Source organism: Thamnophis elegans, chromosome 10, assembly GCF_009769535.1.
Source record: "Thamnophis elegans isolate rThaEle1 chromosome 10, rThaEle1.pri, whole genome shotgun sequence".
In the NCBI taxonomy this organism is placed as follows: Eukaryota; Metazoa; Chordata; class Lepidosauria; order Squamata; family Colubridae; genus Thamnophis; species Thamnophis elegans.
This window is the reverse complement of record NC_045550.1, coordinates 28,963,713-28,991,404: the sequence shown is the minus strand read 5'-3', so window position 1 is coordinate 28,991,404 and position 27,692 is coordinate 28,963,713. Positions and strand designations below refer to the sequence as shown.

General features: G+C 36.1%; 1 protein-coding gene across 5 annotated transcripts; it reads right to left on the bottom strand.

Annotated features, from left to right (window-relative positions):
* Nucleotides 1–27,454, bottom strand: PPP2R3A (protein phosphatase 2 regulatory subunit B''alpha). 5 transcript variants are annotated; one of them, XM_032225110.1, is made up of 14 exons: nucleotides 27,304–27,454; nucleotides 21,162–23,526; nucleotides 17,860–18,120; nucleotides 17,110–17,213; nucleotides 12,809–12,911; nucleotides 12,358–12,432; nucleotides 11,142–11,228; nucleotides 10,662–10,818; nucleotides 7,871–7,919; nucleotides 7,282–7,371; nucleotides 6,491–6,666; nucleotides 5,113–5,231; nucleotides 2,763–2,869; nucleotides 1–1,407 (listed from the first exon to the last, which is right to left on the bottom strand). In XM_032225110.1, exons 2-14 carry the CDS (start codon nucleotides 23,079–23,081, stop codon nucleotides 1,311–1,313), a joined length of 3,345 nt encoding a protein of 1,114 aa, XP_032081001.1. In that variant the 5' UTR covers nucleotides 23,082–23,526; nucleotides 27,304–27,454; the 3' UTR covers nucleotides 1–1,310. The 5 variants fall into 5 exon arrangements, with proteins under 5 accessions (XP_032081001.1, XP_032081002.1, XP_032080999.1 ...); XM_032225108.1 differs by lacking the exon at nucleotides 1–1,407 and adding an exon at nucleotides 1,432–1,976 and having other exon boundaries at nucleotides 26,919–27,454; XM_032225109.1 differs by lacking the exon at nucleotides 1–1,407 and adding an exon at nucleotides 1,432–1,976 and having other exon boundaries at nucleotides 27,300–27,454.
* Nucleotides 27,455–27,692: the final 238 nt, after the last annotated feature.

Sequence of the window (27,692 nt, the reverse complement as noted above, 5' to 3'; positions counted from 1 at the left end):
TTGCTGCTGGTATCTTATTTCCTTCCCTCTTTCACAGCATTTACATCTTCTATCACTTCAATTATCTTCATTGTCACTTCTAAACAGATTGTATCTATTGTCACCATGATATTGTTTTATCACAGAATCATAAAATGAAAGCACCTCTGAATGAAAGTCCAGTCTTCTATTCACTGCTGAACTTGCCAAAACATTTTCAACAGGTAATCATGCAGTCTTCATTTGAAGACCATCACTGAAGGGGAACATACTGCCTCACGAGGAAGTCAATTTTATGCCACTTAGAACCATGTGACTAATTTATTGTAAATGTTTCCTTTATAAAATGGATATTACCTTTTAGCTTTAAATTCTTTTTTGAAGAACAAGATTCAAAAGAATGGGTAAGGGAATAAGATATTACCTGCATCTTCTAGGATCTATCTTGTAAATATTATTTTTTACCTGATTTTTGTTTATTCTTGAAAGAGTTTTCTACTCACTTTCAATTGATTCTCATTTTCTACACTTCAATCTGGTGGGACTTTCCTACCAGCTATGAATTTTGGATCATTCATGTCTTCGATTAAGTTTGGAAAACATACACCAATTTCTCTTTTATGGAGGGGGATTGTTGCATTTATTAAGGTATTAATGCTTTTTAAAGAAGAATTTAATAAAAATTACAGAATAATTCTGTTATTCTATTAAAAGAAAAAATTCCCATGAAGGATAACCATGAAAACAAATGGGCCATCTCTTTTTTCTATTATACTTTAAATCAAAGAAACATGGACTTGATACTAGATTTAAATAAACTCTTAAAAATTTCATAGTAAGTTGTCATCATTCAGTATTATATAATGCAAATAATTATCTGCAGTGAGCTAGAAATACTCTAGAAACTGACAGGTACTTCTGATACATCAAAAAACTGAACATTACTATACAATTGTATTGTAAAACAAGAAAAAAGCTGAATATAGCTTCTAAATAAAAAAAGGAGGAGGAATAATCCAAAATGGAAAAAAAAATCCTCAAGTATTTATTGATTGTCTTAAATTCTTTTTTATATATAAATATGAAGCTTTTCACCTTTATCCAGTCTTCATTGTTTCCTCACAGGTTCCATGAATGTCTGCACAAATTCTATGCATACCCCAATAGTTAGGAAAATTATCACATTAGAGAAACAAATAGTATATCTTGTATAATTATGATTTTGTTTCAGATGTTGGTACTTCGTCAAATAACATTATTGTTTCTTCGAATGTAAGAACTGAAGACTCTTGTGTTTAATGATGGTAGACTTTGAGGACAAATCTCTATTTTTATGCTGAAACATGCGAAACAACTAAATTATCTGACTTTTCTTCAATTTCAGACATAGATAAGAGTTCATCTGTTTCATAATCATCTTCAAAGGAACTACAAGAAATGAACAAATGATTTGACTCAATTTCTAATATTCAATAATTTTAGAAAATATGAAGACAAATATAATATAAAACCTAAAACCCTATGAAACCTAAAGACAAAGCAAGTCTCAATTATTGAATAGGGGAACTGGTAAATACAGCTTTGATAATGTATTGTGACATTCAATTGTACAAATTGTAAATGTTTTTGAAGCCATTTTCTTCACCACTTGGCCATTTTTCTCCATATATTTTTTTTGTGCATGCCTTTACTTGCACATTTATAGTGACACAGTATAAATTTTGCAAAATTTATAAGTATTGGGTTCAAACAGTACAGGAAGAGGCACACCGCTTTTAAACGTAGTTCCTTTTTGCACCTCAGATAAACTAGCATCTGAAATGAATGCTGCTTATTCATCTCGCTTTTTCCACATATGTAAGTGATCTTAGAAGTGTATGCAAGTATCATTCTTTATTGGAATAGGATTGAAGAAGGAGAATATGCAGGTTTCCAAAACACAGGTTATTATTTGGTCTCCAGAATAAACATGGCATAACAAGTGTCTAATAGGAGTGCTGGAGAAGAAAAAAAATACATTTGGTTGATAACAGAGAGGGTGTTTCCAAAATACTACACTACTCTGCCTATCTCCATTCAAGCTTACCAAAATTAGTCTGTAAATCCATCTGTAAATAGATGGATTAAGGCTGAGATTCCTCATGATGAGCCAGTTCCTTTTTCCAAGGATGTTTTTTTTCAAAGTTTTTTCAACTTTCCAGTCTGGTATTAAATTAATAAGCAGGTTAAACCATGCTTAGCATTTTGAAATCAGCTAAGATAGGCAAGACACTACCAAACACTCATAGTACCTAGCATTCCAGGTTTAGTTACAAACAGGGAAGCCCTTTCTTCTAGTGTGGATTGAGGTCATGGCCTCTAAAATATCAGAAAGTCTTTTGACCTGAGTCTCTCATTTAATCTGTTTCTTTTTTAACTTCATCAGGATTTTGTTCTTATATTTCCATCCTATTGCAAACATCAAGACAAAATTATTTATTTTGGTCATAAGGCTGGTTCAAATTTCCCAATGCATTCAGAATAACCTCCAGGGACTCCTACTGACCCTGGAATAGTGAGGCTTTCAGGTGCTTTGCAAGGTCTAAGGAATAGGGTTGTGAGATTGATTTTCTCTTTTCATCTTATAGCTTTAGAGATCTTTAATTAGCCATTTGATTTTGATTCTTAGTAACAAAATTTTCTCTGTTTTAACATGCTTTGTCATTTTAACTTTATTTCAAAATACTATTGGTTTCAGCAATGAGTTACACTTGGAACAGCAATTTTAAGATAATTTTGCTCACCCTTCTTGTAACTGTACACTGCCAGACTCCTCAGCTACAAGAATTTCATATTCCTCAGCAGCATATCTGTCCCAATCAGAGGGTTCTGGACTATCATTTTCAATATCCTAAATAAATAGATTAGAAAGAAACAGATAAAACCCAGCAAGTCTCTTAAAGATGATGGCATGCATAATTGTGTGTACAATAAATAGTGTAATAAACTATTAGTAAGCATTTAAAGAAGAATCATTGCATACTTTTTGGTAATTATCCGTAAATGAAATATCCTGCAAATATTATGGTAAATTCCTAATTAGATATACAAAATAATTAAAAATTAACAATTGTGTTTGTACGTATGTAAATTTAGATAAGCCAGTCCAGAGTGTCTTAATTCATTTCAGCTAAACAGTCAATTCTACAGATACAGGTAGTCCCTGGTAGCCAATTTATTCAGCAATCAAAGTTATGACGGTATTGAACACGGGAGACCTATGATCTGTCCTTAGATTTCCAGCAGTTTCAGCATCCCCAAAGTTAAGTGATAATGACCTGTGTGCTTAATGCCAGGGTGGTGATTTACATGGTAGTGAGCTGTAGTCATTGCTTACTGGCTTTACATAAGGAGTTAATGGGGAACCGAAGTTGGAAGTCACAGTCATGAGAAGACCTCACAATAATGACAACCAGGACTAATGTCACTAAGCACATGATGACTGAGGTCACATAACATCACATTTTATGACCATCTTGCTTAGTGACAACAATGCTGGTCACAATGTATGTTGAAGGCTACCTGTTCAAGAAAATGCAAAGTATTGAAATTATTTATATTTAAAAATATTAAGGAATAGACACTTTAGATTCTTCATTATTATATTTTTTTAAATTACTTTAGCCATGATACAGGAGTTGTTTCAAAGATTTAATCTCTGTTTTAGGGAAAAGGTTGCAGAGTATTTCTGACCTTGCTATCCTTTTAAATTGAAACAATATTGAGAGCTTACATAACACATTAAAACATTATATTACTTATGCATGCACCCACACAAACATACTGCTGCCTTTTCATCAACATCATATGGCTCCTTAACCATATTAACTTGCCCAAAGCCAAGGGGTTATGGTTTCAGTCAACAGTAACTGAAATCTGAAACATGATTTGAGCATTGGTTTAATATTAACCAATATTAACAGAAAATGGTATTGCTTGGTTCTTATTCTACTTTTCACAACAGAAAACCCTGACTGTGATTAATGATTACATATCATACTAATTGTGTCATTACAGGAATCCAGAAAAAGATGTCTTTTTTATTTTATATTCAATGTTAAAATACAAACTCCAAAAAAGAGAAAAATACAGGAACAAAGCAAAACTAAACAAGATGTTTAAAAAGTGCACAGAAAATAAGTGGCTCACACAGGTGTGTGTTTTTTTCTATGCACTTTTTCTTTTAATGTCTTGTTTAGAGAAGAGATCTAAATGTATGTATACGTACAATAAATAATTGATGTATATAGGCAGGGGTGGGATCCTACCGATTTTACAACCGATTCGCTAACCGTGTGCACTGATAACCAGCAGTGTTCTGTATGGTTCCATTCTTTATTATTGTTTGCAATAAAATTCTCATCTAGCTGAATTGTTTGCAAAGTTTAGCAATGGACAGAAGCTGAGCTGTGAAGCTTTGTGATTTACCACGTAGTCCTAGTAAGAGGAGGCTGACCATGAGGCATGACTGAAAGTAATACAGAACAGACTCCACAAGCCATTTCACAAACAATCAAAAGACTGCAATTGGAGCAATCAATGGTGGTTTCATCCCAAAGATTACTTTGAGAACAGACCTATCAATCACTAAATTCAGTACTTCCTCTTCCTCCATCCTACCTCTCTTCCACCATGGAATTTAAGTGTTAAAATGAAATTTAATATCTGGCTTTTTTCAGTACAGTACAGCTCCAACATGTATATCAGAGCAAAACACTGCAAGAATTTTAAATAAAAAGCATATTAGGGGCACCCATCTCACTTCCAGTAAATAAAAACTACCCCAAATTGTCACTAATGGCAATGGGCTCATTTTACCACTAATGAGATCAAACAATCAGGTATAATAATTTCAGCTTAGTAAGAGGTGCAGAAATGTATGCCAGGGCCCAATGTGATGGCTAATTTCCCTTGGACCATAAGAATATAATGCAATGTGCACTTGCCTTAATGTTCATCTGCAGACATTGTCATGGAATTTATACTACTGGCCATACCTGCTCTGTTATGTAAAAGTGTTCTTGTTACTTTTCTCTGTAATGTTCTAGTTTTTCCTTTAAGTAATCATTACTTTTAAATAGAGCTGCTTTATACCTTTTGCACAGCAAAGGGATCCCGTTGTTCGTTGTCCAGATACTTTTCAAGGTTAAAGAAAGTATTATAAAATACATGAGCCATTCTACATCTCTTCAAATCTCCTAGAGTAATTCTTCCTGAAAAATCAGCATATTAACTATCAGCATATTAATTATCAAACCAACAGTTCTTAGTGGATTGGAATAAAAGAGCCCCTAGTTCATGTATCCCATAATAGTGACTAAAGATTTGTCAAGGAGAGCAAAGAGTAAGAACATATTTCAAAGCTGAATCACAGGTTTCTCAGTAGGCTTATTTCCAAAACAAGTTGATTGATTTTGTGAATCCAGTTTGAATCAGTAGGCACCAACCTGATCATGTGAACTTGTCACAAGCCTTTTCCATGAATGTATGTAAAATGTCATTTTGTATAGATGCCAGGTAAGTTGTTTGAGTTGTGTTTACAAACAAAGAAACTTCTTACCTCTAGTTTGAAACATAGCAACCGCTAGTAGAAAAACATTACACAGCGGCTCTAACATTATTATTACAGGTATTCCTTGAGATACAACTGTAATGAGCCTGCCCACTACAATCACATGTTGTGGCAGTCATTAAGTGAAGTGTCTCATTAATGATTTCCCCCAATCCTGCTCTCCCCAATGAATCATTTAAACAAATATGCATGTTATTAAATGGATTATGTGGTGCTTTAGGGATGGGGGAAGTCCTCAGAGATCTAGCATAGAAATCTATATTGGGGCACTGCTAATACCGTAGTTTTTCCAAAGTAGATTGAACTGACCAGGATGATTTCAAATAACATAACTTGTTAGCACTGAGGATTTTTGTTTTGGGTGAAGTTATTTATAAGATTAATTGCTAAGAATGAATTCAGATAATTTAATAAAAAGAACTCAGTGCATTTTGTCATATGCCTTTCAAAAATGCCCATTTAGAGAGATTTACTATTGCTTTCAATGTGATGTGTGTTGTAATTAGCACTGTGTTTCATTTGTGAGTAAATGGATGATCACCTCACATTATAGACATACTTGTAGGACGTTATTATCCCATTAAAAATAACATTCATAAATTCATCTATAAGGCACTTAATTATCACATCTATTTGTAGAGGTAGTTGCAAATGTCTGAATGACTTTACTAAATTCCATATTATATATTATGGGAGATCAGGATAATGTTTTATGATTTTCACATTAATCAGAGAAGCAGTTGAAGATGCAAAGACTAGTAAGCTAGTGTCAAAGCTACTTTGGGGCATATTTCTATAAAGACATAAAACTCTTTAAAGCATTATAAGATCAAATTTACTAAAAAAGCAAAACAGAACAAAATGACCTGGAAGAAAAAAATATCATATAATAGCTCTTACCCTCATATTCTGGTTTTACTAGATCAAGCATTTGGCACAATAAGTCATGGAAGGGCAACGGCTCAATGCCCATGGATTCCATCCTCTCACACTGTTCCTCATAAAAATATTCAAGTTCATACATTGATAGTGTGCCATCCCCATCTAAATCCATGCATCGGAACCAGTATTCAATACTACAAAACAAAGAGATGAATCAAGATGCATTTTTATAATATAGCAGCAGGTAACAAAAGTTTTGGGGATGACTTTCATGTACACAGTACAAAATAAAGCTTTGCCTGGACTGTCCCTTATGACAGTTTGCACTGAAAATGGTACCCTGAAGTTCAGACGATGAGCTCAGATACATAATACCCTCAATTGTTCAGTAGAAAATTCTGTACTCTTTTCCTATCCTAAATCTGACTTTCAGTATCTTTGAGAGAGTTTTCGGAAGGAAAAATGTTTATTTTTTAGCAACTTGATAAAGTTTTATATGACAAAAACAACACATACAGAATGAGAATACATAACTTGAAAGAAGACTTCAGTAATAAAAATAATTTTCACAATACAAGGCACTGTTGTAGGTAAATTCTTTCTTATTTAAAGCTCTTCTTATGTTAATTTTGTGGCTGGTAGTCAGTGAAGTTGGAGTGGCATGGAAGGTAGATGCATTCTGTGTTTCTTTTATCTTTTGGACCAGTTAAAGAGTAAACACACACAATGTACAATAAACTAATTAAGAAATTAGCCACATACAGAAAATAGTTATCACAAACTGTTTATATTTTAGATATTTATTTTACCTTGTGAGACATCTTTTGTCTTCTTCCGAGATCAGAAACCACACAAAGTCTGCATAGCTCATCTGGTTTTCTTTTTGTTCTTGACTTCCTCTAAAATATATAAAAATACATAGTTAATTCCTTAATTAAAAAACAAAACCAGAGGCATTTTTTAAAAAAATCGCAGTGATTTGAAAAAGATAAAGGCAAAATTTCTATCTCTAAAATGTATTAAGGTTATCCATTACCTAATTCCTGAAAAAGTAATGTTTTATTAACCTGAAGACAGATTTGGAATCTTATCCTAATATTACTAACATAACAACTTTGAAATCATGAGTCTGGGTTGAGTTTTAGTGCAATAAATGTGAGGACTGCCTTTGAAGAATCTTCTTCTGATAAGGCATCAATGCCTTTTCACAACCCGGAATATGAATTGAAGCCTATTAGGGAACATTTAGTGGTAAACGCCTCTCAAAGCGGAGAGAAAACAATGGTAGAGTAGCTATTTGTTACCATGATCCCCCTCATAACCCTAAGTAATTTAAGCCAAAATTCAAAATTCAATTTTTTTGAAATGTTACCATCCTACCTTTATGTTACTACTTACCTAAGAACAGCTCCAGTGAATATTCTTTCTATAATTCTGTTTGACAAAGCTGTAGATTAAAAACAAAACAAAATGTGAGGGGTAGTTTGTAGGTTGATCAGGAGACAGCTATGTAAAACGGTTCCACCACAAAACCGCGGACGACAAAATCGCGGTCGACGAAAGCACACATTTGACGTCATCACAGGGCGACGAAAACATCGCGCTGTGATCGAAAAATGTAAAAATAAAGCGAAAACCTTACCCTAACCCCCCCAAACCTAACCCTAAACCTAACCCTAAACCTAACCCTTAACCTAACCCTAAACCTAACCCTTAACCTAACCCTAAATCTAACCCTAAACCTAACTGTTAACCTAACGCTAAACCTAACGCTAACCCTTAACCTAACGCTAAACGTAACCCTAACGCTCTAAACCTAACCCTAACCCTTAACCTAACCCTTACCTTTATGTGAATTGGCTTGCTTTAATTTTATTTTTATTTCAATTTTTAATTTTTTTCGTCGTGCTGTGATGACGTCAAATGTGCGCTTTCGTCGATCGCGCTTTTGTGGACCGCGGTTTTGACGGGTCATGATGTAAAACGTTACCTACCTAAAGTTCATATTTTATTGATAAAAAGACCTGACTCCTTGATGGAACAAAGGAAAGCCACTGGAAAGGAATTACAAAACCACCACTCAAAGGTCTTAGAAAACAAATAGATTCTTATGAAAAATAGTTCCATTGCTGAAATTCTTGTAACCTAATCTATTCGCTTCAATAAATCTTGTTTAGAAGGCTCTGCTTGAGAAACAGATTACTGTTTGAATTAACTAGAGCAGGGGTGTCAATGTGGCAACTCATGGGCTGGATGAGTCACACGCAGGCCACACCCACCCCGGCTCTTCAAAGGCAAAAATCATTGTAATACGCCGTGATACGTTATGTGACGCAATCGAGTTTGACATAGGAATGTTTATCTTATTTTTAAAGATAAGATATATGAAGAGTAGTACATGCATGCAACAACATCCAATTGTATGCAAAGTTCAACATGAGCGCTATCATTACACATTTTCCTAGATACAGAAAGTCCTCAAACTATGACCAAAATGCAGCCTGTCCATTATGATTGCAAGTGATGATAACCATTAAGGGAGACAGTCTAGCTTAACAACTTACCCTCTCTGAATGCACTGTTAAATGAATGCACAGGTCATTAAGTGAGCACGGGCACCTCAGAGGTGGGGGGAGGCCCTCTACTCAGCTGGGTCCATAAAGCAGGCAGGAAAGCAGCAAAAAGGTTTCCATAGCCAAAACCAACTCAATGGTGGGGAAGGGGAAAGGGGAGAAACCAGAGGTGATGTTCAGCATGTTCTGACCAGTTCTGGAGAACCGGTAGTGGAAATTTTGAGTAGTTCGGAGAACTGGTAAGTACCACTCCTGACTGGCCCCAACACCTCTCTGCCTTCCGAGTCCAGCTGATCAGGAGGAAATGGGGATTTTACAGTAACCTTCCCCTGAAGTGGGAAGGGAATGGAGATTTTACAGTATCCTTCCCCCGCCATGCTCACAAAGCCAAGGCCACCAAGCCATGCCATGCCCACAGAACCGGTAGTAAAAAAATTTAAATCCCATCATTGGAAAGGGCCTAGCTGGATTAAGGCCTAATGCCATGATCCAATGCCAGAGATGCTTCCAAACAAGTTTCTGTGCTTGGCTGATAAAGCCAAGTTGTGGGCTGGGCCTCTGCCTCAATCAGCTAGCTGTCAAATAACAGCAAATCTCTAATGGCTCTTGTTAGCCTTGGAGGAAGCCTTAAGAGGTTTGCAATCTCCTGACATCCAGCTGACTGGGGCAGAAAGCTCTGAAAGCAGATTCCATTTCCACAAGGAATTATTTGAGCACTGAAAATGATGGCTGCTTCCAGGAGGTACGGGCAACAGATCCAAGTGCTGTGGGGTACCATCATGGCAGGATGGTGAGGGGAGAGATGCAGGGAGGTACTGCAGTGTCTCTGTGAGGGTGAATGACCCAGGGGACACTGCAGCCATTGTAAGTTTGAAACATTGGTATATAACTTTTGGGAGGGTCTGTCATAACTTTGAACAGCCATTAAGTGACTTGTTATATCTTGAGAACTACCGGTATACTACATATATTGATATGTCTTTAATACACATCAATTTATTATGATTATTTTAGGTTTGAATTCCTTTCAGTCATTGTTTCAATCTTTAAATGCAAGAATTCTTTTTTAATATGTAGAAGAGCCATTAGGATAAATCCGTACAGCATGTCACTAATTTGAAATGTTCAGTCAAATATTATAATTGTGAACATTTGCATGCTTCCATTAACTGTAGGATAAAAACAAAATTTCCAGGTACAAATTAGCATTATTACAGGCTTAGAGAATAATGAAGAAGTTTGGATTTACTTTCTGTTTATGATTGTTTTCATTTTCACCTATCTTCTTTTGCAATGTTATGGCAAACACATAATTTTGTTTAACAATTTGATTTGATCTACCCGTTATATACTTCAGCAGTGACAATCCATATACCAATAACAATAAGGACTGTTTTCCTATAAGGCAGTTCTGAATAGCTGTTAATAATTTTAAAAAAATAGGAAGCTATATAGGAAAAGGAGTAAAAAATAGAGGAAGTTAGTTAAGTTTGATAATGAATTACCATAAGGATTGTGTGTCTATGTAAATGTACATGCGTGCATACATACACACACTTGGAGAAAAGCATAGTATATTTATAATAAAATGTTCTTTTGTATTTGAATTTCCTTACCTTGATCATTGTATCTAGCCAAATCACTCTGATTGATATAGAGATCATGATCAGTGTCCAATTCCCAGAATTTACAATAAATAACATAGAAGTGCTCATAGGAAAAATAATCAGTGATTTGATTAATGTCTTCCTCTTCTTCTAAGAGGGCTAGAGTCTGAAAAGATGATAATAGATTAATTCTACATAAACAGATGCTAGGAAAGTACCAGAAACCAGGTATATTTAACAAACGCCTAAATTTGTATTTGATTGTGCTAGTACTAGATACAAGAGTTCCAGTAATCAGTAACAGATTGCTAGAATCTTCTTATTTAGTATGTCTAGTTAGATACATACCTCTAGTAGTTCCCTCATATTTAAAATAAGCCTATCTTTCCAGAATGTATAACATTTTTATTGCTAATCCAACTGAATTGCAAAACACACTGAATATTTTAAGGTACATATTGTTCATATGGATGTAAAAAATTAACATACTTGTAGAAAGTTGCTTTTCCTCAGCTCTATTAATGATATTTTTCCAGACCACGATCTATTCACTATGTAAAATATTCTTTGAATAACCTGGAAAAAGATTAAATATAAAACTCAAAACCACTGGCAAATTAAAGATAAAATGCATACTCATGACAGTTGTATAGATCTATGTTCTTTTTTGAGTTTTAATCAGAAAAAAACAGAAGACTCATAATGTTGGAAAGGGCCATCAAGTCACAGAATCATAGGGCTGGAAGAGACCTTGAAGATCTTCTAGTCCAACCCACTGTCCAAGGCAGGAGCCCTTATACCATCCCAGACAAATGGTTGTTCAATCTTTTCTTGAAAACCTCCAACAATGGAGCACCCATAATTCTGGCAGTCAAGTTGTTCCATCAATTAATCATTCTCACTATAAGGAAATTACTCCTTATTTCCAGGTTGGATCTCCCTCTAATGAGCTTCTACCCATCACTTCTTCTGCCCTCAGGTGCTCTACAGAATAAATCCACCCTGTTTTCCCTAGGACAGCCCTGTAGAATACTTTGATCAATTTAGGAATCCAAATTAATATAGCTGTAACAGGTGGCTGGCTATCCTTCTTCTGAATGCACCCAGTGAAGGGAAATCCACAACGTTTCTGAGTTAACTAATTTCATATCAACCCATTAATCAGAATTTACACTATCATGAAGTCCTGTGGGAATAAAACTTTCAAATACAATCCCAGCAAATTCCCTACTAGGCCTATCCAATCATAGTGACATAGACAGTCCATCAGTTATATAGGTTTAATGATATCAGAGCTTTAAAGATAAGAACTGGCCATTTGAGTACTGGGGAATTCTGGGAGTTGAAGTCCACATATCTTTAAAGTTGCCAAGGCTGAGAAACACTGCATTAATTGCATTCAGTTACTCGAAATTCCTTTCATAAGTAGATTGGAAAAGAAAACATGGTAAACTATTTCTATAATGTTGTAAAAAAACCCTATATGGATATGCAGCCACAAAGAACTCTTTTATGAATTGATTCTAATTGTGAAGAACTGAGCAAAGTGTGTAAAAAAAAGCAAACCAGATGTGAAAGATAAGGAAGAATTAAATAGTTGAAACAAATAAATGCCAAATAGCCAACCTGAATTGGTCTTACTTCTGATACTGGTCATGTTTCAATCTCACTACAAATAATGAAACTAATAAAGTAATTAACGTACCGTAGTAATGTAACGGGAATGAAATTCTGGGGCATCCTTTAGAAATGTCAGTCCTGGATGAGTTTCAACTATATCCTGAAATACACCAAAATTATTAAATAAATAAAAAATCGTAACTATAAACTAGCATAATACCAAAAGGGAAACTAGGGGAAAGTAAAATAAACATTTACCACATGATAAGTTATGCTAACTTGCTCTAACTATGAAGAAACAAGAAAAGGAGGGATGTGGGACTTTCCCCTACTTTTTGGTCACACGACGGAATCATAAAATCTTGACACTGGAAGGGCCCAAATAGGCTCTCAAATACAATTCCCTGCAGAATCCAAATGTGCAGAATCTTGGACACTGTACCCTGCCTTCAGCTGAATGCATCTGGTGAAGGGGAGCTATCTCAGCAATTGGTAGGAAGCTCTAGGGTGGAATTTAAAGGACTGGTCAAACATACCTGCAGTATTGGAATGAAATCTTCTTGTTCCAGATAGTTACAGTTAGGTTTTGCTAAAAGGCAAATGAATTTTGATGCGTCATCATGACAGTTGTGTAGAATCCTACGAAGAAGTAGTAAACTGTATTAAGAGGATTCCGGTCAATCCAAAGAAGGAAAAACATTCTATGATTTCAGCTTCATTCAGCATTACCCAATCTTGGCATGTTTGAAACATGTGAAATTGTAGAATTCTAGAACCTAGTGCCTATAAATCCCGAAGGCTCTCAAACTGAGCAAGGCTGCTATAACTAGCATCTATAATCTAGAGCTAAAGCTACATGTTCCATTCACAAACCTCTGCCTTTAAGTGCAGGATTACTGTTGTTATTTCATATATAGCAATAATAATAAGAAAATTACATAAATAATTAAGGCCATAATAAAATATAAATCTCTCTCTCTCTCTCTCTCTCTCTCTCTCTCTCTCTCTCTCTCTCTCTCTCTCTCTCTCTCTCTCTCTCCATATGTATGTATGTATGTATGTATGTATGTATGTATGTATGTATGTATGTATGTATATATAAAAAATCAACTTGACACAAAGTTGAAACTACTCTAATTAATATTGGCTATAAAAACAAGAATCTTGCAAGTCTGACTATACTTTCCCCCATCCCTTCTCCCAAATACTATTGTGAATTAGAAAATCTTCTACCTGAGTCTTTTGAACATGCCTTGTAATTATTTTGGACTTAAGCCATGTTTTTTCTCTGTTGCTTTGGTAACAGATCTAGCTATCTCCATCATCTTCCTAACTCCCTACAAAATGTGAATATGTATAGTATGTAGTCTACCTTTTTTGTTCCTTTCTTGATTCAGTAAAAAGCTGCCACAGATGAGGAATTCTTGGTTCACCGACAAAACCGTGAAGCCCTTATCTGCGCCGACATAAGTGCGGAGGGCAAATCCGTGCCGTCCGAAGCGCTAAGGAAAAAGGCGACCCTACTGCGATGACATAACCGCGGAGGGCAAATCCGCGCCTTCCGAAGCACTCAGCACCCTAAACCTAACCCTAACCCTAACCCTAACCCTAATCCTAACCTAACCCTAAACCTAACCCTAACCCTAACCCTAACCCTAAACCTAACCCTAAACCAAACCCCTAAACCTAATCCTAACCCTTACCTTAATTTAAATCGGCTTTCTGCCGCCGCGCTGTTTTAAAGCGCCCTTCTGTCGCCGCGCTGTTGTCGCCGCGGTGATGATGTCACGGCTTTAGCGACACGGTTTTATCACTGCTATTTTGACGAGCGCGGTTTTGTCGGGCCACGGGAATTCTTAATTGTTTCACAAGTTATGTAATTCAGGACCTCCCCCCCACACACACATTCAATCGCATGGGAAAAATTAAAAAGAATACAGCAGCTTCTATTGACATAATGCCAGTTGAGGGCTAGTGCTTTATGTGGAATCTTTTTTAATGGTGTTTAAGTGGTATGTAAACAAAGGTATGTGTAAATGGTTTTTAAACATTCAAAGGATGCAATAGAAACAAAGAAACTTCAACATCAGACAATCAAGCAGAAAACAATACATTAATCAAGGACTACCTAAAGAAGAAACACACACACACACCCATGAACAGTGGACATAAATTAACACAACATCATGGGAATCAAAATGTATATTTTTGTCTAATAATATACATTGATTCAGAAATTGATATGCTGACCTTTAAAATTGGATTTGTCAATGCAATCTATATAAATAAAAATATAATGGTTGTTTGTTCAAAATGGCTAAGCTCTGAAAGTTCTTCACTGATTGCTCTGAAATTTTGACACAACGTTGTATTCGAATATGCGAATGTTTTTAGATACGTATATTACCTAAATGTCACACCTGTGACAGGTAAAAACATGATTTTTTGTAAAAACATGCTTTTTTGAAAACCAGCGCCATCTTGTGGACGTAAAAGCAACACACGCTATACTAAATATTTCATGATTCCATTTCAATGTTTCCGATTGCATTGTTATATTGAATTTTCATAGATTTCAATTTATTTTTATTTTTATTTAATTATTTCGTGTGACATTGCATTGGAATTGAGCTGTGTTGTTTACCATAGCGTTCATTTAGTGAGTATAGTATATTTGGAACAGTTCGGCCTCTGTCCAGTTTTGTCCCGACGGTCCCTTTATATGTGTAACTGGGCTGCGGCCGCACCCTTTCTCCTTTCCACCGCTCCTCTGATGAGCTTTGGCCATTTCTGCTAAGGAGAGCCAAAGCCCTTCAGCCTCCCCCTCCGCTCTCTCTCTCCCTTCCCGCTGGGCCTTTGCTGTCTGTGGCGGGGCACCACCTGCGCCATCCCTTGGCCACCTCCACCCCGCCCTTAAGCTGGCCTACCCCTGGTCTGCCCAGCGGAGCTCCAGAGACAGTGGAGGCGGAGCATCTCCTCAGCCTGGCTGGCAGCACGCCCTCTTTACCCCCCCTCACAGTGAGCCATCTACAGCCTCGCCAGTGTCAGTCTGAGGTGCAGCGGGGCTGGGGCGGCCCCTGGGTGCCCCATCAGGCGGCACACCGTGGACTTCTCCTCCTCCGAGATCCTGGACGTCTCACTCTCCCTGGCCACCAACTTGGGGGAGCCCAAGCGCAGCTCCTCCGAGGAGATGCCCAACAACTTCCACGAGGCCGACAGCCCCGGTGCCGTCTCCCCCAACCAGCCTTGCCCAGCCCAGCAGCCCCGAGTCCTGACCAATGGCAGCACCCACCTGCCGCCCCATTACGCCCAGACTGGGCCACAGCAATGCGTGGCCGGGTACAGCTAGTATATAATAAAACAACTTAAAAATGATAAATTATAACACTACTAAAATCACTAAAAAACTGGAACAATCATCAAAACAATGTTTAAAAAACCCCTGTAGGAATTGTCTGCTATGGAAGGATAAATCATCTACCAATAACTGTGAATGGTTGCTGTCCAAGGCAGTTGCTAAATGAAGACTACCTGTAAACAGTTATTATTTCTGACATGTTAAAATCTGATTCACTTAAAAAAGTAAAATCATTTTTCTTTGCCCTACATGCCCTAGATTGATCAAGTAATATCTCCAGGGAACAAAAACATAGCTTTCCATGTTCGATAGTGCCCTCGCCTCTAATTTCATGCTGCTTTATCTGAACTAGAAAAAAATGTATCTTCTTTTGCACGTACAGCTTTACAGACATTACAAACATTTTGTTCTCCCACTGATGGGAACTTTCATCTTGCTATTTTAGAACCATCTCTCATTTACTAATATTACAGCTTCCTCTTATAACAATCACCCAGATTTTGCTTTGCATACAGAAAACAGATATAATGTGAATCCAAAAAGGAGATAGCAATTCCATCTATTTATTTGCATCCTGTCCTTATTGAATATACAAATAATTCAAGGCAGCAAACATGTCCAACACATCTTCCTCCTCCTTTTTTCCTCACAGAAACAATCCTGTGAGATGAGTTAAGCTGACAGAGAGTGACCAGTCCAAAAATCACCTGGCTGGCTTTCATGGCTAAGGTGGGACATGAATTCACAATCTCCCGCTTTCTAGGCTGGTACATTAACCACTAGACCAAACTTCTTTCCCTTAATTTGTGAAGTGGGAATAAACATTTTCCCCTCTGAAATGTGCAAAGTCCTCACCGAATTATATTTTCTTCTACAGGAGTTTAGCTTTATGAAATCAACGAATGTAAAAGGGGTATCTGTTGACCTTAAACCACTTTCAAACAACATGGACTTCCCCTTAAAGAAGACAGTGCTGGAAAACACTGCTGTTTTCCCAGGCAGAGAAAATAACAATGAGATTAGAAACCCATGGGAAGTAGATGTTAAAAGCATAGTACGTAGGTGGTGGGTGAATGGAATGTAGGTCTGGGAGAGGGAGTGGCTGGATTGGAAAAGGTTATTGAGAGAGTTGGGGAAAGCAGTGCTCAAATGCAGAATCCCAGCAGGAGGACTGACAGGAAAGATTGAACATCCCAACAGGGAAAGTGAAAGAATCTCAGCATAAAGGCAGGAGGAGATGAGGGATGGTTTAGGAAACCTCATCAGGATAGGTTAGGGAATCCCGTTAAACAAACACCAGATAAAACAGAAAAGGAAGTAGAAAGAATGAATTTCATACACTCTTAAATACATACATACTAATTGCATATCATGGCAACTAACAGGAGTACCCTGGACATGCTTCAAAATTATAAATACCTAGCGCACAAATAAGTTGGAGATCCCTGTTTTAAGAGAATATTTTTACACTGTGCTCACTTTCTCCACATGGCCACAAATGAATGTACAGATACAAATCCTGTCTGCTCTCCTCCAGATGCGTTGAACATGGGAGCTTTCCAGTATAGGGGACAGCCACATATCTGTAAAAAGCATAAAATAAAATACTGTTAAAATCCAGGAAAAAAAAATTATTTTTCTCAAGCCATTTTATTAAAATATGTTGGAAAATAAAACCCAGGCAAATTATATGCAGTGCATTATATGATTGAGTTGAATCTCACAGACTTATTGTTTAAATTATGGTTTTATTATTTGAATTATTATTTAAACTTTAATGAAAATTCTATTAAAAATTCATTTAGAAATCTTTACCTATGGTGAAGATGATAAATCTAGGGATGTTATCTTGTTGTTACTTGCCCACCAGAATGTATAGGTTCTTTTACTATGCTCCCACCCAAAAGTACCTTCTGGTTTCATTTACTGTTTCCCTGATGATTTGCTAGTTTTAACCAAAACCTACAATGTTCAGATTTTTCTTAGTCTAAAACAAAGGATCTTATAGTGTTTGCTCAGTGACCAGCATTTCTTGTTCTGATGTGAGTTTATGTCATAATTGGATATCAGAATTTGTATTCATTCATGGCTTCATGCTATAAACACAAAATTAAAATATGCTTCATCCAAAAACTGCCTCATTCTTTAATAAATTATTATTTTTATCTATATTATAAAATAGATTCCAGCTTTGAATAATCCATAAATTCAGAAGATAATTATGCTTACTTTTATAATGTTCCCCATTTCATTATAGGGAACTTTCTTATCTTCAAACTCTGAAAAGGCTGCTTCAACTTTGATAATAATTTCATCAGGATTATTGCAGATATTCGGAAGTCCATAGGGAAAATAGAAAGTTGGAATGTTTATGGACAAAGGAGCACCAATAGTTTCTTTATTTGTAGCCTGTAGAGACTGTGGACTGACTGTTGAATTTGCAGGAGTTAGAGATGGTGTCACCGGTTTTTTCTCTTGCTTGTTTTGGACCTAAACGTTAATAAATAAAATTACTATTTTTATGCAATAAAATTTGAACAAAGAATGTACAAAAACATTCTTTCCAATGAACAAAACAAAATTAGAGTAAAAAAAACAAGCTATGCGTGTACATAACAGTCTTATCTCTCAGAAAAGTACAACAATATTAAAACATTTTGAAATTCTAGATATAAATTGACAATTCATTCTATATGATTAAATAATTGACCTGTATATACTACAACGTCTTGTAAATGCTGCATTTATTGTACTACTACTGTACAGTACATTTTTAAAAAGTTTTTTAAAAAGCATCTATCCAAAGCTCTCCAGGACAGAAATCAAGCTTCTTCAACCATATAACTAAAAAATAGCCACTAAACCTTACCAATAAATTCATAAATGTATTTTGCTACCAGAAGTACTTCTTCCTCTTTACAGCTCCCTACTACTTATATCTTTATGGTGTGTTTTGTCCATGCCCTTGTTTCCTTTACTATTCCATATCAGGGGCAGCGCAAGGGGTTAGTTTTCTTTGACATTTATTTTGAACCATTTTTATACTGTTTATACTATGAAATCATTTCAGTTTTTTTTAAATTGAATATTATTTGGAAACAACTTCAATCTCCTTAGCCACCTTACTTTTAATAATCAGCATTTGTTTCCCCATACATTTGAAGTGTGGTACAAAATATATATGTTACTATCAATGTGTGAAATAAGGCATTTTATAGAAAACTATAGAGTGCCAGAAATGGGACATCTAAGTATAAAATACTTATTATTTCACACAATTGTTAGGCATTCTATGCAATTGCAAAAAACAAACTGGCAAAGTATGAAAGACTCCTGCGGAAATTCAATTCTAGCTTTTCTTGTTGCAACAATTTGGTCAATACTGGTTTTCTTTTCTCTTATATTTTTCAGTAAGAAAATCCTGTATTTTATTTTGCATTTTTTCTTTCATTTTCATATACCTTTTTTCAATAAAGGGTTAGAGTTAACCCTAAACTTAACTCTAACCATGTTCATGACTCTTTTCATACTTTGCCTAAATAGTTCTGCACACTGCTTAGGTATTATATATAATGCCTAGGGAAAGTATATAACATTAAACTAATACAGACATTACATATTTTGCCTAAAACTGACACACATTTAATAGGTTTCTTAGACTTTCTATACAGTCACACATTGCTGGTATTATACACAAAACATGGAAATGCTCAGGACTATTTCTTTAAAAAAAGAAGTCAATTTGCTATTATGTACTACTAATAATATTTACTTATTTTAACATTTTCACCTTCAAGAAGAAGATACCAAAAGGAAAAATACCTGTTTCCTTTTATTTACCACCAACAAGATATTTATGTACTAAGCTTGGAAGACCTATTTTTAAACCAATAGGTATCTGGTGCAAATAACTTTCTGAAAATAGAGAAGCCTAAGCAAAGAAACCATTCCAACTACTGATCTAAAACAGAGATTAACAAATAAGAAGAAAAAAGAAAGCACATTCAAACCTGGGCTAGCTGGAATGACTTCAACCTCTTCTTGAACCGGGATGGAAGAACAAAATCACAGCCTTTTGCAAGGAAAGCTAACTCTCCTCGTAAATCAGGGTCCCTTCGCAGAGATCTATCCTTGATCATCATTTTAGTTACTTCCTCAGAAAATTGCTCCTCCCAGAAAAGATGCAAAGTCCTTTGAGGTAACACTTCAACTACTTTCTTGATTTGTTTGTGTGAGAGGGGACAGGGGTTCAAGAAATTCTAAGTGAAACATACCTTTTCTTTTTATTCTCAGAAAAATGGCCTATATCTCACCTCAAGGCCAGTGGACTCTCTCTTTTTTGATATTCAAAGAATCCCTGAGCACAAAGATCTCTGATGCCTTTTACTAATTATTTATCAAGAAGTATAATCTACACTGCTGGCTACATGACAGTGAGGTAATCTGTCCTTGGCTGGTAACAGAGCAGAGGTATTGTGGGAAGGGAGGCATCTACCACACTACTAGCAGCGGTGCTAAAGTTAGACTTATTGCAGAGGTTGCTAAATATATCACCTTTCAAGATACATATTTTATTATGTTCCATGGTGAAATTTTATGTGCAAATTTAGCTATCAATCTCAACTGAAATCAAAACCATAATCTATAGATATCACCATAGGAGCCCAGATATTTCTGATTAGAATATAATATTAAAAAGGTTGAAGTCTCTTTTAGTTTTTATTTTTCATGTGATAAAAAAATACAACTTCTTCCCGTCCAAAAGAGATATAATTATTATATGGTAACTATCATGCTGTTAAATATTTTCCTTACATGTTTGGAGATAAGACAACAACACTTTAAAGTAGACCTCTTTCCTTTAAAAAGGGTGTTTTTAAAATTAGATTAAGAATGGAGCTACCAAAATTGGTACAGTACTTGAAACCCAGAGAATGTATTTAATTTTATATAGGAACAAAAAAGACCTGATTATGCAAATTGTCATCCTTGATATCCTAAATACAAATGAAATCTTGATTTAACAGACCTATTGGAGGGAAAGAAAAACATATTTGGGCCTTTGGGGGAAAGTGTTAAAACTGATTTCAGTTCTCATGAAAACCAGCATCTTGGAACAATTATCATTTAAAAATGGAAGGAATCCTTCTTTTTTTAAAATTTGGATTGAAAATGGGATAATTAATAATTATTTCAACCAACCATTAAGTAAAAATGGAAAATGAATATAAGCACTATTATTTTTAAAGTGTCATTCAAATCACTAACAGCAGGTTTACCTGTGCTTTTAAATTTATTTAAATTTATTGGCCTTTCAACTCCAATGAATTTTGGGTGGTTTTCATACACAAGCTAGTTTTGTATTGTGCACAAAAAAGTTTGGACTCATGTCCAAGCTATAAATCTACTATGAAGTGTGAAAAATTCAATGACATATAAATAACTTTCTATGTTATAGTATTTCCACAGAGCAGTATTTTTATATGAATGGGCTCAACTGTTAAGTGAAAAAAGAAATCACACAATCTTACCTTGATAACCTCTGGCATCTGCTGAATTAATGGTGAGGCAGGTTTTTTCTTCACTGTATCTGTGTAGATCTGCTTTTCAACTGTGATGGAAGGCATGGCTAAAGTTTCCTGAAGAATATGCATCACTTCTTTCTCTTTTGATAAGCTTCCTTTGCCCAATTGGAATTCTACTAATTCTTGGGCAAAGTCTTCAATACTCTCCAAAATACGCAGTAAAAGAGTTTTGTCATCTTCATCCATTTTATGACCATTGATTTCTACAAGTTTTGATAAGGATGAAGGCACACTTTTGTCCTCAGGAAAACAATCTTTGCCTTTGTCCTCACTGGTTAAACTACTATTTTTCAAAAATCTAGAATCACTTTGCTCCACAGTAGTTTCTCTCAGTGTAATTTCCATTTTTTGTGAAAAATTCTCCAAATCCAACAAAAGTTTATCTATCTCTTCTTGATTGTTTTTTCTAAGCTCTTCTTTAGAGATCTGAACATTATAGTTAAAGGTTTGATCAATGGAATCTGCTGAAATAGAAAGGTCATCCTTTGATAGAGGCTGTGTATGTGAAGTTTTAGGAAGTTCTAAAGGAGGACTTAGCCACTCCTGGCTGCTCTTTGAATCTCCCCTTATTGTTCTACTCTGAACACTTGATGCACTTTCTCTTACTTTTTTCCCATCTGATTCTTCTACAATATATAGAGATTCTGTGGGAAAAACACAGTCTGATGGATTTAGAAATTGTAACTGAGGTAGTACATGAGAATCATTTCTAGAATCTATATTGTTCTGCAATGTATTTGAAGAAATATCTATACTGGGGGTTTCGATAAGATTGGTTGAGGAGTTTGTATCATTATTATCCTGAATTATTTTTAAGTTAGAGGGAAATGCCTGCTTTGCCACAGATGATGTAGAAGTTACAATATCTTCATATCTTGGTGGTTGCTCATTGCTCATTGGGGAGAAATGAGATTGCTCCAAAGCAGACAAACTATTAATCAGTTCTACCATGTCAGCAGGATGTCTAAATTCAAAAGGCAATTGTTTAAGGTAAGAAGAAAATCTTGTCATTAAATTCATATAGATTATTTCAGAATTGGCCAAGGACTCACTATTATTTCCACTATTGACATTTCCTGATGCTTTATTCTTAATGCATTGCTTTATTATATCTGTACACTTCTTCAAGTCCTCTGAGCATTTTAACAAGATATCTAAGCACATCTTAATATCTCCACTGGAAGACCCATCCAGTTTGTGCTTTTCCAAAATTTGTGTTATAAAATTGTCATCAGGAAACGTTCCTATAGGCAAAGGAACTACAGAATTCCCACTTTCCTTAACTGAGGGGCTGCTGACATGCCATTTTTTTTCATGGGAACTATTATTTAGAACACCATTAGGAGGGGACAAAATTTCATCACTGCTGAAATGTCCACTAATCAAGTCAAGATCTAGTGATCTTCTACTGAATTGGTCTGACTTAACTTTTCTTCCTTTTCTATAGTTTGCCTGATTTGAAGAATTTCTCAGTTTTTCAAATGAGAATTCTTTTATTTTTCCACTAGCAAGGTTTATGGCTTCTCCAGTGATATCTTTCAGATTTCCACTGCTTTGAACACAAGATACTTTTTTGAGTTTTGGATTACTAGGAAGGAGCTGATGATAATCTTCATCCGCAGGCAAAACAATTGAATTTTCAGGCATCGAAAATCTGTGGGTCAAATCTGAATTTCTAATATTAGATGTAGAAACTTTAAGTAGTTCTGCAGAAACACTGTGGTGGGGCACTATGCACATAATTCCTTGTCTGAATACTTGACATGTCCCTGTGCAATAATGCACAACATTTTGAAGCTGGTTATCTATTACAGCACTGCTGTAACAATTCACTGTTGTTATTACTCTTTTATAGTTTGCTGCCATAATATGAATTTCAATTTGTTTGTACTCTGAAATGGCTTAAGAGAGCAATCACTTTACCCCCCTTTAAATCTCATATTCATACAGCAATAAGCACTGAGGTGGTTGTGTTAAAAATGTAAAAAAATCAATGCATTGTCAAGAATCTGTATTAAAAGATTGCAGACAATAATCTATAAAAAATTAAAACGACCAGCATAATGTATAATTGTTTTAGATAATAGTAAATATTCCCAGACTAAAAATGTAGTTATGAATAATTGTTCTCTTTTATCAATTGCAATGTTAGAAGTAAAAATGAAGAAGATTAATCCACTTGTTGATAAAATGAAGAAAAAACTTTCTTTTGAATGTTTTGTCCAAACTTCCTCTGAACTTCAGATTTCATGGAGAAAATAAAAGCATGAAATGTGGTCAAATGATCCACCTCCTTCATTGGTGTAGAAGACTATAGAAAGATAAAAATAAGGGGTGAGGTTTTGGGGAGAAGGAAATATCTAATTTGAGGCACCAGAGACTTCTCATAGAACTTACAAATTTTTCTAAGCATATATAAGACAGCCAGAACAGGAAACAGCTGTCCTATAATTGCCCAGAATATCTGTAATTCTACAATTCTCTTCTCTCTAGAATCTCAGATTACACTTCTAAATCCTATACTTGATTTCATAATTTCATAGATTACGTTCGAATAAATCATTTAATTTAGCTTTTTAATCCACAGTATACTGAAAAAAGTATTGCCAGAAAATTTCAGTAGCAATTTCATCAAACTATCAGGCTGTTTTACAGATGGGAATACCAGTGATATTTCAAGTAACATCTCAGTTTGAAAACTGCACAAGATAATAACATTGTAGTAGCAGTAAATGCTTAAGATTATCAGTGAGGTATGTTTATCTGCTGATAATATCTCACTCAGTGAAGAAGTGCACATGCAACACTTTCACTTTAAACCTGTTTTCACAAAAACCAGTATCATAAGGACTTATTGCTTAGAGCAGTCTTACTCAAAGTTGTTACCTTAAAGGATCCCTTGAAATAATTTTCAGATTTCAAGGAACCCATGAATAACAATCACAAAAATTTCACAACATAATTTACTTCTAATTTATACAATCCATATTTTATACAACAACAGCAAACTGACAGGCCAGTACCTGAACTGTAGCATGTAAAAATGAACACCACTGCAAACACAGGTATTACATGGCCTGCAAATTTCAAAAACTATTTTAAGTTTTTTAAGTTTAAGATCTTTCTCAGAAACCTCCTGCAGAACCTTAAGCGTTTTGTGGAGCCCCAGTTGAGAAAGGCTGATAGAGTTTATAAGGAAATGTATACTGTATTATCATTTTAAATAAATGAGCCATCATAATATGTTATTGAATATATACTGTACTGATCGAAAAATCTTCAGTATCAGAATGACTTCTACTTTTTGTTTACTCTTACCATGCCTATTACTTACTAATTTAAGGTAAAGTTCATACTGTGTTTCCCTGAAAATAAGACAGAGTCTTATTTTCTTTTGACCCTCGAAATAAGTGCTTGGCCTTATTTTGGGGGAGGTCTTATTATTTTTGAGGTGCAGGAGGCAGCAGGCATGGTCACCTCATGGCTGCTGCTGTGTTGCAGTATTTTTGGGAGGGCTTTTTTTGTGGAGGGCTTATTTTAGTGCATGTGCTCAAAAGCTCAATTGGGCTTATTTTATTTTGTAGATTAATAAAATCTACAAAATAAATCTTATTATCCAGTGAGGTCTTATTTTCAGGGAAACAGGGTACTTCTATTAATTTTATAAGATTCAAGCATTAAGATTATTTATTTGTTTTATTAATATTCCACCTTTATTGTTTTTACAAGTATTTTATAAAGCAAGTCAAGTTTTTCCTCCGATTTTCCGCACAACAACCCTGTGAGGTGAGGTGAGAGTGACTGGCCTTTCGTGATAAGTCAAAACTTGAACTCATAGTCTTCTGATTTATAGCCTGCCAATTAAACACATTATTCTTATAATACAACAATGTTAATCTTAAATTTTAATGTATAGATTTTATTCTAATTTATTCCCAAGAATCTGGATATGTGAACTTTTTTCTTTTACAGATAAAGAACTGAAAGTTAATAAATAGCTTGGCCAAGCATCTAAGTAGCTGTACAACTTGAACTTTCCCTCCAAGATCCACATCTGATTTACTGTGCCACCAAAGTACATGTTTACAGTATTCTAACGTACTTTTAGATTATCTTTATCCGATAGACTTCATGCATTTAGCCCTTTTTTATCTCATTTATCACTATTCATGCATTAGATGTATTCTTACCCATTCGAATAATGTTAAGTAGTAGTTGTACACATTTTTAGAAAAGCAACCTTAATGTCATCATGTTTATTTTGAAAGAAAAGCAGCCGATCAACAGCTGTTGCTAGTAAGGCAACTTGATTAAACACAAACAATAAATAGTAACATATCCTGTCTCTACAATGCCACCAGATACTGAAAAGCAGCAAAGGGAACACTGAGCTCTGCTGTTTGGGTACATCAAGCAAATTTGCAGCTGCTATTTCCTCCTTGTATTCATTTTCTGTAGAAGGATAGGACGACTGTGCTCACAGATGAATCATCTGCAATTTCATTCATTTTCCCTTTCTCCCTGAACGTCAGATCCCCACCATAGCCTCTAAAAAATACTGTCATAGCTATGAAACCATTTTCAAGGTCCTGACACTTTCTTCTTTCTGTAAATGAAAGGACAACGTAGTTGACCTTCTGTTATGTTATGAAGGACTAGTTAATATGACCCTATAGCATCTCCTTCTGTTGTAAATCTTGCCTTAAAAGTCTTGATTTAACTTTTCAGTAAGTTCTCTAGGCCAATGCTTCCTAAAGTCTAGCAAGGATCAGCAGATTGTTTCAACTCCAGTGTGATTCATTGGCCTAAAAATGAAGCTGAGATGATTAGAGATTTCCATCCAAAATGAAGGGAAATTATAGATAACAATAACAGCAAAAGCTAGCACAGATTCTCTATGGCTATGATCAAACATATCTAGTTATGAACTTCTTATTACTGAATTGGCTGGTTTATACTACATTATAAACCCTGAGTTACAAACAACACTAGCTGGGGTCTGACATCCTAAGCTAAAACAAGCCAAAGGGAACTTGGATAATCATTGGTGCCACACTTCCAAATTTCCTGGATAACAGATCCTTTGCCTGCAGCACTGCCCAAACAGAATTGTCAACTGAGGGAGATCAAAATGATTCCTTGTATTTTGTCTTTAAGTAACACCTGGATTCAGCAAAACAATCTAGAATAATTGTAGCAGAAGCAGCTGCTAATGTCTACATGACCATATATTATTATTTTCCGTGCATTTGATTGTCCTTGTCTCTGTGATCTCCTCCCCCCACCCACTCTTCTGTATTGTATCCTGCACAGTACCTATCACTTCTTGATGTCACTCAGGTTCCTTACACAAAGTACATAATAGCACCCAAGGCCTGGAAACCAAGTAAAGCCCTATTCCAGCAAAACAGCTGAACTGGTTCTGACAAGAGGATTTGAATCATTTACTGTATTCAAATCACAGGGACAGCCCAGTAGCAGCAATGTGGGCTTATGTTCTTTTCTTTTCTTTTCTTTTTTGCCCTGGAGGTCGGCACTTCACTTTTGCCTACCTTTCTTAACAGGATTTGCCCATTTCGTAACTTTGGCGATTGCAGGGTTTACCTACACAACACTCTATTGAAATTGCGCCTGGCGTCGAAAACGATTACCAGAGCTCAGAAATCATCCCGACGTGGGACTAGTCAATTTCTTTTCCCTTACCGCTTCTCCGCCAGTTAAAAGTACTTATCTGTTCTCTTCCTGTCCCTCTACTGTCACCCGTTCAACTGAAGTCGCAAATCTTCAGTTTTCCCAAGAGCTACTCGAAATGCTGGGAAATCACCGAACTGTCTCTATTTTTTCGTCCCCGGCCGCTCCCTCTTTTCCCTTCCAGCTTTCTCCGCGCTCCGGGCCGCCCTCCCTCCCGCCCGCCAACTCCAACCCGATCCAACGCAAACCCAGCACAATTTTAGCCAGATTCCGGACAAGAAAGGAGAGGTGGCTTTTTCGGCGCCACTTTCCTCCTCGGTTATTTGAGAGCAACAATTACAACCCAACAGGGGACGCTGGTACTAGAGATAGCCGTGGCAGGAGCTTCCGCACCTACCCGCCACCGAGGCGATTCCCTCGCCCATTCTAAGGCTCTCTTCAGCTTCGACCCTCCTCCTTCCTCCACCCTCTGGCCGCGAGACGCTCGGCTTCTTTTCCCGTCCCTTCCGCGCTACGAAAGGGGCGCCCACGGAGCGCACTTCAGTAGAGATGGGGAGGGGTGGAGGCGGTGGTATTTCTCTGCCAAGAGGGCTGAGACTCATTTGAGCGCCAGCCCCCGCGGCTCCCGCCTGAGATTGTTTTTCTGCGCCCTGTCAACAGAAGCCCAAGTCTGATCTTTGCTTGTCCTGCCTGGGAAGAGCTACAGACAATCGCCTCTGAGGGTCCTGGGATTTAGGGAGGGGAGTCTTGGGAAGTTCGGTTTGAGGAGGAGGTTTTAAAACAAAA